The sequence below is a fragment of the Salminus brasiliensis genome, chromosome 20 (assembly GCF_030463535.1).
Source record: "Salminus brasiliensis chromosome 20, fSalBra1.hap2, whole genome shotgun sequence".
In the NCBI taxonomy this organism is placed as follows: Eukaryota; Metazoa; Chordata; class Actinopteri; order Characiformes; family Bryconidae; genus Salminus; species Salminus brasiliensis.
In genome coordinates, this window is record NC_132897.1 from 163503 (window position 1) to 176002 (window position 12500).

The following is a 12500-nucleotide window of genomic DNA, read 5'->3' on the forward strand; positions in this document are numbered from 1 at the left end:
GACTGACGAACCACTGGACCTAAAGGAAGAAAAGGAGAAAGTGGTGGAAGCGTGCGCTGCCTCCCTCATGGGCTGCTGCCATGACAACATCCTGCTTACACATGATTGGTGGCAGGTGGTGAGACGAAGCTGGTAATTGGCTGATTAGAATGTAGGAAGAGCATCCGGGCGTCTTTCTCTCTGAAGCTGAAACGGGGCGAGCGTCTCCACCGGAGGACGAGGACGAGGCTTCGGCGTTCTCCAGTCTGGTGTGTGTGTGTGTGTGTGTGTGTGTGTGTGTGTATATAGAGTATGCTCAGACCCCAGCCCGTCACTCCAACACCATCCCCTGAACTTCAACAGCAGAAGCCACGCCCCCTCCAACCTCACCCTGCTTTAAAGGGATCCAGTATGTGTCTGATCTCCATCTGTTAAGTTAGCCTCGCTAACTGGAGGACATAACATTCTACTACTTATTAGCTACATTACCCTCGTAGCTCCAGTGCTAATTGGTGTGCATAAGCTTGCATTACTGATTAGCAATAGTAGCCTTATAGCTCCAGTGCTAATTGGTGTGCATAAGCTTGCATTACTGATTAGCAATAGTAGCCTTATAGCTCCAGTGCTAATTGGTGTGCATAAGCTTGCATTACTGATTAGCAATAGTAGCCTTATAGCTCCAGTGCTAATTGGTGGAGTATATGCTTTGCTTGCTTGTTGAGGCTACATTAGCCTCAAAGCTTCAGTGCTAATTGGTGTGCATATATTTCTACTACTTGTTAGCTACTTTAGCCTGGTAGCACCAGTACTAGCTGCCTACGATTACTTGTTAGCATACATTAGCCTTAAACATCCATTGCTAAATGGTGTGCATAAGCTTCCATTGTTTGTTAGCTACATTAGCCTCGTAGCTCTAGTGCTTATTGGTGGGGTATAACCTTTGATTGCTTGTTGAGGTACATTAGCCTTGTAGCTCCAGTGCTAACTAGCTTTGATTACTTTAGCCTCATACTCTGTTGCTACATGATGTGCATAAGCTTCCATTACTTGTGAGCTACAGCAGGCTTGTAGCTCCGGTGCTAATTTGTGTGCTTATGCTTCCACTAGCTACATTAGCCTTAAAGCTTCAGTGACAAAACTATCCCTTTAAAACAGCAGTATATGCTCCTGGGCTCCCCCTTCAGGAGTAAGTCACTCTTACTCCACTGCTGTAAATACAGATCAGGCTCTCAGCGCCCCCTCATGGTCAGCTGTACACATGCATTTCTGGACAGTGTGAGAGCTGCAGAAGCTTGATCTGAAGGTGGAGCAGCATGTGGGCGGAGGCGGTAGAGTAATACTACAGGATTTTACACTAATATGACTCTATGGGTTCTGCAGCGTTACACAGCAGTTCTGGAGAGAGGTTCTCCTCCTACAGCAGCAGCAGCGCTCCGGCCCGGAGTGGGAATGACGGAGACGCCCTTCTCCCTGTTCCAGTCAGTGGAGCGTCAGCATGGTCCTGAAGCTGCTGGTTTGAGGGTAAATCACCACCCAGTGTTTTAACCTGTAGAACCCTCCAGAACCGAGGCTGCAGAAGTGAACAGTGTGGTGAAGCTCTCTCTGCAGGAGCGCGGTGCTTATATTGATCCATCCTGCTTCCTGACCCATTCAGATTCCTCCCCATTCTCCCTCCTCCATTTAAACGGATGGAAAACAAGAACAGAACACCGAGCCAATTCCCCTGGCCTGTTCCAACCCAGCTGGGAGGCAGCAGGAACACGCTGCTCGGAGGCACGTTTGGGAAAGCGTGGCGGAGTCTTCCCGCTTTGCATTTGCATGGACTGTAGGATGTCCGGCCGATTAAATATCGACCCGCATTAAAACGTCCAGCCCGATGAATCTGCCAGGATCAAAGGGTCCTGATCCGGGGGGGCGCGCACAGAATCGCTTTACACGGCAGGAAACAGAGGAGCTGCCATGTTTTATTCATACTGCGGCCGACGCTCCCCCAGTGTCCACTTTATCAGAAACACCAGCAGATGGAACGACAAGGTAGTAGGTGTTTCCGATAAAGCGGCCACTGAGTGTAACAACAAGATAGTAGGGGTTTCTGATAAAGTGGCCACTGACATTAGCTACAAGGTAGTAGGTGTTTCCGAAAAAGCGGCCACCGAGTGCTGCTACAAGGTAGTAGGTGTTTCCGATAAAGCGGCCACCGAGTGCAGCTACAAGGTAGTAGGTGTTTCTGATAAAGTGGCCACCGAGTGCTGCTACAAGGTAGTAGGTGTTTCCGATAAAGCGGCCACCGAGTGCTGCTACAAGGTAGTAGGTGTTTCCGATAAAGCGGCCACCGAGTGCTGCTACAAGGTAGTAGGTGTTTCCGATAAAGCGGCCACCGAGTGCTGCTACAAGGTAGTAGGTGTTTCCGATAAAGCGGCCACCGAATGCAGCTACAAGGTAGTAGGTGTTTCCGATAAAGCGGCCACCGAGTGCTGCTACAAGGTAGTAGGTGTTTCCGATAAAGCGGCCACCGAATGCAGCTACAAGGTAGTAGGTGTTTCCGATAAAGCGGCCACCGAGTGCTGCTACAAGGTAGTAGGTGTTTCTGATAAAGCGGCCACCGAGTGCTGCTACAAGGTAGTAGGTGTTTCTGATAAAGCGGCCACTGAGTGCTGCTACAAGGTAGTAGGTGTTTCCGATAAAGCGGCCACCGAGTGCTGCTACAAGGTAGTAGGTGTTTCTGATAAAGTGGCCACCGAGTGCAGCTACAAGGTAGTAGGTGTTTCCGATAAAACGGCCACCGAGTGCTGCTACAAGGTAGTAGGTGTTTCCGATAAAACGGCCACCGAATGCAGCTACAAGGAAGTAGGTGTTTCCGATAAAGCGGCCACCGAGTGCTGCTACAAGGTAGTAGGTGTTTCCGATAAAGCGGCCACCGACACTAGCTACAAGGTAGTAGGTGTTTCCGATAAAGCGGCCACCGACACTAGCTACAAGGTAGTAGGTGTTTCCGATAAAGTGGCCACCGAGTGCAGCTACAAGGTAGTAGGTGTTTCTGATAAAGCGGCCACCGAGTGCAGCTACAAGGTAGTAGGTGTTTCCGATAAAGCGGCCACCGACACTAGCTACAAGGTAGTAGGTGTTTCCGATAAAGCGGCCACCGACACCAGCTACAAGGTAGTAGGTGTTTCCGATAAAGCGGCCACCGAGTGCAGCTACAAGGTGGTAGGTGTTTCTGATAAAGCGGCCACCGAGTGTAGTGAGAGAGACAGAGAGAGAGAGAGAGAGAGAGAGAGAGAGCTGCTGTGTTTTTAGGTCCCAGATGGAGGAGCGAAGCATATCGCTACCCTAGCTAAAGCACGCCAGCTAATGAAAGCTGAAATTGTGTGTGTGTGTGTGTGTGTGTGTGTGTGTGTGTGTGTGTGTGTGTGTATTCCCTTAAGCTGCTCTCGCATTGTCTCTATTTTTTACCTCTTTAAAGGAGAGAGACAATGAAAGCCAAGAATAAAGCATTTCACTACCAGCCAGAAGAACAGAGTGTGTGTGTGTGTGTGTGTGTGTGTGTGTGTGAGATATAAAGAACACTAGTCTATACCTTTGCACGCACACACACACACACACACACACACACACACACACCTACCTCAGGTATTCAGCCTCATAAAGCTCAATAACAATAACTCCATCACCGCTGACCAATCACGGCTCACTTTCTCCGTGCTGCCATGGAGACACGTCACTCATGTAAAGGTCAGAGTGATCGGCGCTGTCACACTGTCGGCCAATTACACACTCGTAACATCACCCACCTCACAGTGACGCCTTTATTACAGTGAAGAGGAAGTGTGTGCACACACGAACGAGAAACGGGCTGCGACTGGTTCTGAAAATCTTCTGGACCGGGTCAGCAGGTTCATCAGATTTCAGTACTATTACTTTTAAACATGATTTCATAATGTGGAAGCCAACGGAGACAAATCCACTAGTCAGAGTAGAGGCCTGTGCACGTTATATCACAAAATAATGCATAGAATTAAATACAATATTCGGACAAAAGTATTGGGACACCTCATTCACTGGGTGTTAAAAAAAGAGCTGACCCTGCTTCTGTTGGAGTAACTGTCTCTACTGTCCAGAGAAGAAGACTTTCTACTAGATTCTGGAGGAGGAGCATTGCTGTGAGGATTTGATTGCATTCAGCGACAAGAGCGTTAGTGAGGTCAGGATGTTGGATGGTAAGCACCACCCCACCTCTTCATCCCCAACTCATCCCATCCAAAAGTACTGGATGGAGCTCCTCCACCATCATTCCAGAGAACACAGCTCTTCCACTGCTCCACAGCTCCTCAATGCTGGGGGGCTTTATACCCCTCTAGCCCACGCCTGGCATCCCTGACAATAACAGACTCTTACCCAAGCTGATCCACCAGGTCCCACAGCACGTCCGGAGTTGGAATGAGAGGAGAACCATCATACAGAACCACTGAAGCTCCAACAGCCAAAGAGGAAATCAACCAGTTCCACATCATCCACCCAGTCTGGAGAGAGAGAGAGAGAGAGAGAGAGAGAGAGAGAGAGAGATTTTACACTATGAGTGAATAAGCACTGACCATCAAAAGTTTGGGGACATTACAGTGGTTTAATGATTATAAAGACCCTCCCTCTACAGACGGTGGAATCTGCTGGAGCTCCAACAAGACGATGATTCATTCACACCCACATAGAAAACGAACCATTAACATCCAAACGTGTCTGATGGTCAGTCTGAACCATTAGATTTGACCTACTGTAGTGTAGTAGATGATGACATCATTGCTGGTCATGTTGCCGTGGAGAACGTGTTCTTTGAGGTGTTGGATGAGAGTACCCTGTGGAGAGAGAGAGAGAGAGAGAGAGAGAGAAAGAAACTGAGCGAGAGAGGTATGAAAGGTGTTGATGGATAAAAAGGTCTGCAGGCTTCAGGTCCATCAATCATCGTATTTAATGATGATCCCTGCCCTGGCTGGAACTTCAAGGCCTCTCCTCTAGCGTGGTTCCTGACACCCTACGCCGCGCTGCTCTCCACCAACATGGACTGCAGCCCGTTAGAGACCACCCAGAGGCCCGAATTTAGTCCGTCCCTTACTCCCTGCACTCCCAGCTTTACTCTCACCCTCTGAACGAAGTGGGCTGCTCAGTGGAAGCAGAAGAAGCAGCAGCTTAGCAGTTCCTCAGCAGTGATCCAAAGCCAACCGTGAGTCACTGCTCAACTCCAGCGCAGCTCAAATGGAGCGCAGTCCGCTCGGGAGGAGGACTAAAGCCTGGAGGAGTTCATTTAAATCAGGGATTTTATAATAACAAAGCTTCAGCGGACGTCCGGAAACACTAAGAGAGGGCTGGCTAACCCCAGCAGACAGCTCCCACAGCAGCACCCAACGACCTGTCACTGAGAGCAGATTTAAAGGATTACTGCGGAGTTTAGTTCTGGAGCTGCTGGTTAAAAGTGGAGTTCAGACAGATCACAGTCCACAGCCTGGTCCTGCCATCACACACACCTTCATCAAAGAGAGCGCATGTGATACTATAAACAAATACCTCGCCAGATATAGAAGATTAATATCACCAACAACAACAACAACAACAACAATAATAATAATAATAATAATAATAATAATAATAATAATAACAATAATAATAATAATAATAATATGAGAGTGAGTGAATAATAATATTGTGATATACACTGAGGAGGCGGAGCTACAGTCTCTCATTAGGGTGAATATTAATAACGCTCTAAATGTAGGTATTGTGATATACACTGAGGAGGAGGAGCTACAGTTTCTCATTAGGGTGAATATTAATAACGCTCTAAATGTAGGTATTGTGATATACACTGAGGAGGAGGAGCTACAGTCTCTCATTAGGGTGAATATTAATAACTCTCTAAATGTAGGTATTGTGATATACACTGAGGAGGAGGAGCTACAGTCCTTCATTAGGGTGAATATTAATAACGCTCTAAATGTAGGTATTGTGATATACACTGAGGAGGCGGAGCTACAGTCTCTCATTAGGGTGAATATTAATAACGCTCTAAATGTAGGTATTGTGATATACACTGAGGAGGCGGAGCTACAGTCTCTCATTAGGGTGAATATTAATAACGCTCTAAATGTAGGTATTGTGATATACACTGAGGAGGCGGAGCTACAGTCTCTCATTAGGGTGAATATTAATAACGCTCTAAATGTAGGTATTGTGATATACACTGAGGAGGCGGAGCTACAGTCTCTCATTAGGGTGAACATTAATAACGCTCTAAATGTAGGTATTGTGATATACGCTGAGGAGGAGGAGCTACAGTCTCTCATTAGGGTGAATATTAATAACGCTCTAAATGTAGGTATTGTGATATACACTGAGGAGGAGGAGCTACAGTCTCTCATTAGGGTGAATATTAATAAGGCTCTAAATGTAGGTATTGTGATATACACTGAGGAGGAGGAGCTACAGTCTCTCATTAGGGGGAATATTAATAACGCTCTAAATGTAGGTATTGTGATATACACTGAGGAGGCGGAGCTACAGTCTCTCATCAGGGTGAATATTAATAACGCTCTAAATGTAGGTATTGTGATATACACTGAGGAGGCGGAGCTACAGTCTCTCATTAGGATGAATATTAATAACTCTAAATGTAGGTATTGTGATATACACTGAGAAGGAGGTATGACTTTCTATAAACACATTTTTAAAAGTATTTTCTATAAAGTTAATAAAGCCACGGTTACTATGAAAGAACACACTTGTGGGCGGAGCTTGAAGAGGGTAATTACTGTTATCTCTCTAAAACGGCAGTGATTCCAAAATGATTCACCCAATCTGGACGTAAATAGTCTCATATTAAAGCTGAGATTCTGCTCCTCGGCTCGCACTTCAGCTTTAGTCATCGATTCACTTCAGATCTAATGTTCTAGAGTTCAGAACCACAACAACAAACACTGTTCCACTGCAATTACTCCTGAACCGCGCTGCTGAAGGGCTTTACTGCGCTCTGTAATGGTCACACATACGGAGAGGTCCAGCCTCAGACATCCCTAATTACTCCTCTGAAGTTGTTTCGAGTGGAGAGGGGGACACACGAGCCTTCATCATCACACTCCTCACACTGACAGAGCTATCTCACACACACACACACACACACACACACACACACACACACACACACACACACACACACACCGCTCAGCTTGGCCTGTAATTATACACCCTCTAAGAGCCTCAGCCTGCCACTGTTTTCATACACACAACCTTAATTACTCATGGAGTGTGAGAGATAGAGCCGGGGAGTAAGCGTGTAAGTGTGTGTGTGTGTGTGTGTGTGTGTGTGTGTGTGTGTGTGTGTGTGTGTGAGAGAGAGTGTTCATACACATATAGGGCTCTAATTATCCAGCTGGCGAGAGACATATTAGACACAAATGCTGCTAAAGCCGACAGACAAAGCTGCGAAAAATTACACAAAACTGTTGAACGAACACACACACACACACACACACACACACACACACACACACACACTTTTTATCATATGAGGACGTGGGGTCATACAAAGATCACATATATGCCTACATATACACACTAATATATATATATATATATATATATTTTTTTTTTTTTTTTTTTTTTTTAAAGGAGTAACTAAAAAATAATGTTTATGATGTCATAAAATAATTATATAACAATGTTTGTTTGATATTTAGTGTGCCGTAGTAAATCCCAAGTGGACTATACATATCTGTGTCTAATTACTACAACTACTACCAATGATAACAACAATAATAACAACAACAACAATAATAATAATAATAATAATAATAAATTACTAAACCTGTTATGTATATCTATTTTATATACAATATGCCCTAAATACACCATACGTACAAAAGTATGCGGACACTTCTTTTAATGAGCGTTTATGGAAGAGCAGTCCTCCAAGATGGCGCCGAGGATGGCAGCCACGGTGACGAGCTCCTCCGTGTGGTGTTTGTTTTTGTTTGTTAAATGTTGTCTATTGTACGTCAAACTCAGTTAGTTGGAGCAGGGAACAACTACTGAGCTTCAGGACTTCTTACTTTTTTAATTTATCCCTACCCTATTTATTGTTTAGTGTCATTTTCCTTTAGTTTAAGACTGTAAATAATCTGTGTTCTGTGTTTTTTGTTAATTGTCATACGTGTTGCTCTCACCAAGACAAATTCCTTGTATGTGTAACATACTTGGTGAAATAAAGAGATTCTGATTCTGATTCTGAGTAGAGGCTGTTGCTGCAGCAAAGACACCGAGAACACACTCCCTGTCATCACCCTGGATTGACAAAAACACTCTGGAGGAGTAGGTGTCCACAAACTTTTGACTCTTATTTAATACATATCCTCACTATCGTACAAAAACCTTGTATCTCCAAAACTGCAGCAGGAGGAAGAACCTGCTGAACTTTCAATGACATTCTGTGGGCTTTACTGACACCTAGTGGCCAAACGTGTTAATGCAGTGCCCTTATAACAGCTGCTCACCGCTCAGCTCTGCTGGTTACCCAGTCCAGGTTCTAGATAACAGCGGGTCGTCCAGAATATTGAGTCCATTAGAGATTACTGAAGACCTCCACACGGTTACAAGAGAGAGGAAGGATTTCAGCAGCAGGCTAACTGAAGATCAACCAAACTTCCAGAACACAAGGTGCTAGACCATCACACACACACACACACACACACACACACACACCACACACACACACACACACACACACACACACACTTTCTCACCCCTGCAGAGTGCACCATGCACTTGGGGGCGCCGGTGGTGCCAGACGAATACATGATGAAGAGCGGGTGAGAGAACGGAAGCTGCTCAAACTCCAGCTGAGGGAACTGATCACCCTCCCTCCCCAGAGCCAGGAACTCCTCCAGAAACACACTGAGAGAGAGAGAGAGAGAGAGAGAGAGAGAGAGAGAGAGAGAGAGAGAGAGAGAGACAGAGAGAGAGAGAGAGAGAGAGAGAGACAGAGAGAGAGACAGAGAGAGACAGAGAGAGACAGAGAGAGAGAGAGAGAGAGAGAGAGAGAGAGAGAGAGAGAGAGCGAAGGGAGAGATAAATAAAGTTTCTGATAAAGTGGCCACCCAGTTAAGCTACAAGGTAGTAGGTGTTTCTGATAAAGTGGCCACCCAGTTAAGCTACAAGGTAGTAGGTGTTCTGATAAAGTGGCCACCGAGTGCAGCTACAAGGTAGGTGGTTGTAATAAATTTGAACGCTTAGTATGTGTGCATGCTGGGGTGTGTGTGTGTGTGTGTGTGTGTGTGTGTGTGTGTGTGTGTGTGTGTGTGTATGCTGCAGTCATTTTCTCGAGGAGGCTCCATATAAACAAAACAATAATCATGTTTTGTTTTATTGAACAGGTAAACACAGACACACACACCTGTTGGGGATCTTCGAGAGATCCGTCTCTCTCGGGAACGAACATACGGAATGACACAACCTTCTTCAGATCAGGGAGACCTGAGAGAGACCGAGAGAGAGACAGAGAGAGAGAGAGAGACAGAGGGAGAGACAGAGAGAGAGAGACAGAGAGAGAGAGACAGAAAGAGAGAGAGAGAGAGACAGAGAGAGGAGAGAGAGAGAGACAGAGGGAGAGAGAGAGAGAGACAGAGGGAGAGACAGAGAGAGACAGAGACCGAGAAAGAGAGAGAGAGAGAGAGAGAGAGAGAGAGAGAGAGAGAGAGAGAGAGAGACAGAGAGAGAGAGAGAGAGACAGAGAGAGAGAGAGAGGGAGAGAGAGAGAGACAGAGAATAATAATAAAATAATAATAATAATAATAATAAACTACATGGACAAAAGTATTGGGACACCTGCTCATTCACTGTTTCTTCTTCTTCAAGGGTTTTAAAAGAGCTGATCCTGCTTCTGTTGGAGTAACTGTCTCTACTGTCCAGAGACAAAGACTTTCTACTAGACTCTAGAAGAGGAGCACTGCTGTGAGGATTTGATTGCATGCAGTAACAGAGTCTCAGTGTGACCAGGATGCTGCATGCAAGATCACCACCCCACCTCATCATCCCCAACCCATCCTATCCAAAAGTACTGGATGGAGCTCCTCCACCATCACTCCAGAGAACACAGTTCTTCCACTGCTCCACAGCTCCTCAATGCTGGGGGCTTTATACCCCTCTAGCCCACGCCTGGCATTATTAGGCAGCATGGAGCCAATAGGGTCATGATGTTGATCTGCTCCAGAGAGTCCTATTCTATTGGCAGTACTTCTTCTCTACAGGGACTAGACAAGCTGTGTGTGCATTTGCACATCTATGTCAGCAATGGGTGCAACATTAGAAGGGGTGTCCACAAACATTTGGACATTCAGTGAATATATTTCTAAAGTGATTGAATTGACGACATTCTAACCAGATGTCAGTAACAACCCGTCTAAACCACAGATTGACCCCCCCCCCCCCTCGCTTCATCTACATCTCCCTGGTAGAGCAGCAGGATTTTATCATACTGTCTCTGTATGTTGGTCCAGTCATCCCTCCTTCAGTTATACGAAGTGTCCCCCACCATGAAGCTCCCACCTCCGGACCTCACTGCTGAGAGGGTGTTTTTGGGGTAATGTGCTTTTGACCCCCAAACATGGTGTAAATTACAGCCTCCAAAGAGTCTCATCTGACCAGACCATCTTCTCCCCTGAGGTGCGGCTACAAGGTAGTAGGTGTTTCTGATAAAGTGGCCACCGAGTGCAGCTACAAAGTAGTAGGTGTTTCTGATAAAGTGGCCACCGAGTGCAGCTACAAAGTAGTAGGTGTTTCTGATAAAGTGGCCCACCGAGCGTGCAGGCAGGCCGTGGTGGTTGACAGCATTACTTACGGTTCTGTTTGAAACAGCTGAACCTGCTGATTCCAGGTCTTCCTGTAGCTCTGCACAGGTGCTCCTCAGCTCCTGGAGAACTGATGATTCTGATGATTCTCTTCACTCCTGTCTGAAATCTTACGGGGAGCACCTGCTCGTGGCCGGTTCATGGGGAAATGATGCTCTTTCACTACAGCCTCAGCAGCGCTCACTGGATCCGTCAGTGGTTTAGAAGTTCTTGTGTAACCCGGACCATCAGTATGATTTACAGCAGCAGGGTTGTGAAGGTCTTGAGAGAGAGCTCACTGGTTTAACCCATCATGGTTCTGATGTTTCTGGGAGGCAGCTTGGTAATGGGACCTGAGGGGGAATCTTTTCACTGTTTTCAGGAACAGACTCACCACCACCAGCCTCACCACTCAGGCTCAGAAAACCAGCAGAAATCAAAGGCCACGGAAACCAGTTTAAAGCCGACTGATCGAGTTGATTCTTTAAGCGCGGAGAAGCAAATCCGGCGACCACACACCCCTTTTTCCAGCTGATATTAATTAGCAGGGCTGCTTTCTAATCGCTGACGGAGTTCAGCCGGTGTCCGGCTCGCTGGCTTTCTTACACACAACTTCTTTTAACGGACGTCTGTGGTTTGGGGCGGATTGGACGGGTTGTTACCGACATCTGGTGAGAATTTCATATCAATCAGATTTAGAAACATATTCACTTACAAAATCAGCGTTTGATACTTATTTACATTTACAGCATTTCATCAGACGCTCTTCTCCAGAGTTCTTACAGAAGAGCTTCACTGTTTACTGAAGAAGAAGCTCAGCTAGTTTAAATACACTAAAATCCAGATCCTCTAATCTTAGACTCTACTAAACACAAGTCAATATGGAGACCATAGTACTCTTCTCTTTGCCTGAGTACTCTCAGAAGAGGAGGGTCTTCAGTCTGGGTTTGAGGACAGTGAGTGTTGGACTCTGCTGTTCGGACACCCAGGGGAAGTTCGTTCCACCACTTCGGTGCAGGACAGTAAAAAGTCTGGACGCTCGTCTTCCGTGGATCTTAAAGGATGGCGGGTCGAGCCGAGCCGTACTTGAAGCTGGAAGGGCTCTTGGTGCAGATCAGGCTTTTGACCATCGCCATCAAGTACGGAGGGGCTGGCTGGTCCAGTCTTGGCTTTGTAGACCAGGGTCAGGGTTTCCCCGCTGGCAGCTCTGGTATTGTGTCAATGTGTGTGTTTGTGTACACAGGTTGTGTATGTGTGTAAGACCTTTGTGTGTTACCTTTAACAACCCTCAGCAGTTTGGCCATGTGGTCATGCTGCTTTCCGTTGTACACCACCGCCGCTACCGAAAATATCAGCTTCGGCTGAATCTGAGAAAACCTATCTAACACGCCCTGAGAGAGAGAGAGAGAGAGAGAGAGAGAGAGAGAGAGAGAATATGTATATTACAATTATTACTACCACCACCACTAATAATAATAATAATAATAATAATAATATCAAAAAAATTCAATGTTCAATTTTCTCTATATTGTGCGTGTACATATACACATTTAGTTATATATATATATATTAGTCTTCACAGCATGTGTGAAGAGTGTGTGTGTCACCAATAACCTTTAACTTGAATAATAAACAATAATAAATAAACAATTTCTT

At 45.8% G+C, this 12500-nt stretch overlaps 1 protein-coding gene across 1 annotated transcript in view; it reads right to left on the bottom strand.

Moving 5' to 3' along the window:
- aacs (acetoacetyl-CoA synthetase) overlaps window positions 1–12500 on the bottom strand; it is a 48101-nt gene that overhangs the window by 19977 nt on the left and 15624 nt on the right. Inside the window, 7 exon segments of the mRNA XM_072664505.1 lie at window positions 4375–4499; window positions 4749–4829; window positions 8763–8913; window positions 9413–9437; window positions 9440–9469; window positions 9472–9492; window positions 12121–12235. Of these exon segments, the coding sequence (XP_072520606.1) occupies window positions 4375–4499; window positions 4749–4829; window positions 8763–8913; window positions 9413–9437; window positions 9440–9469; window positions 9472–9492; window positions 12121–12235 (548 nt within the window).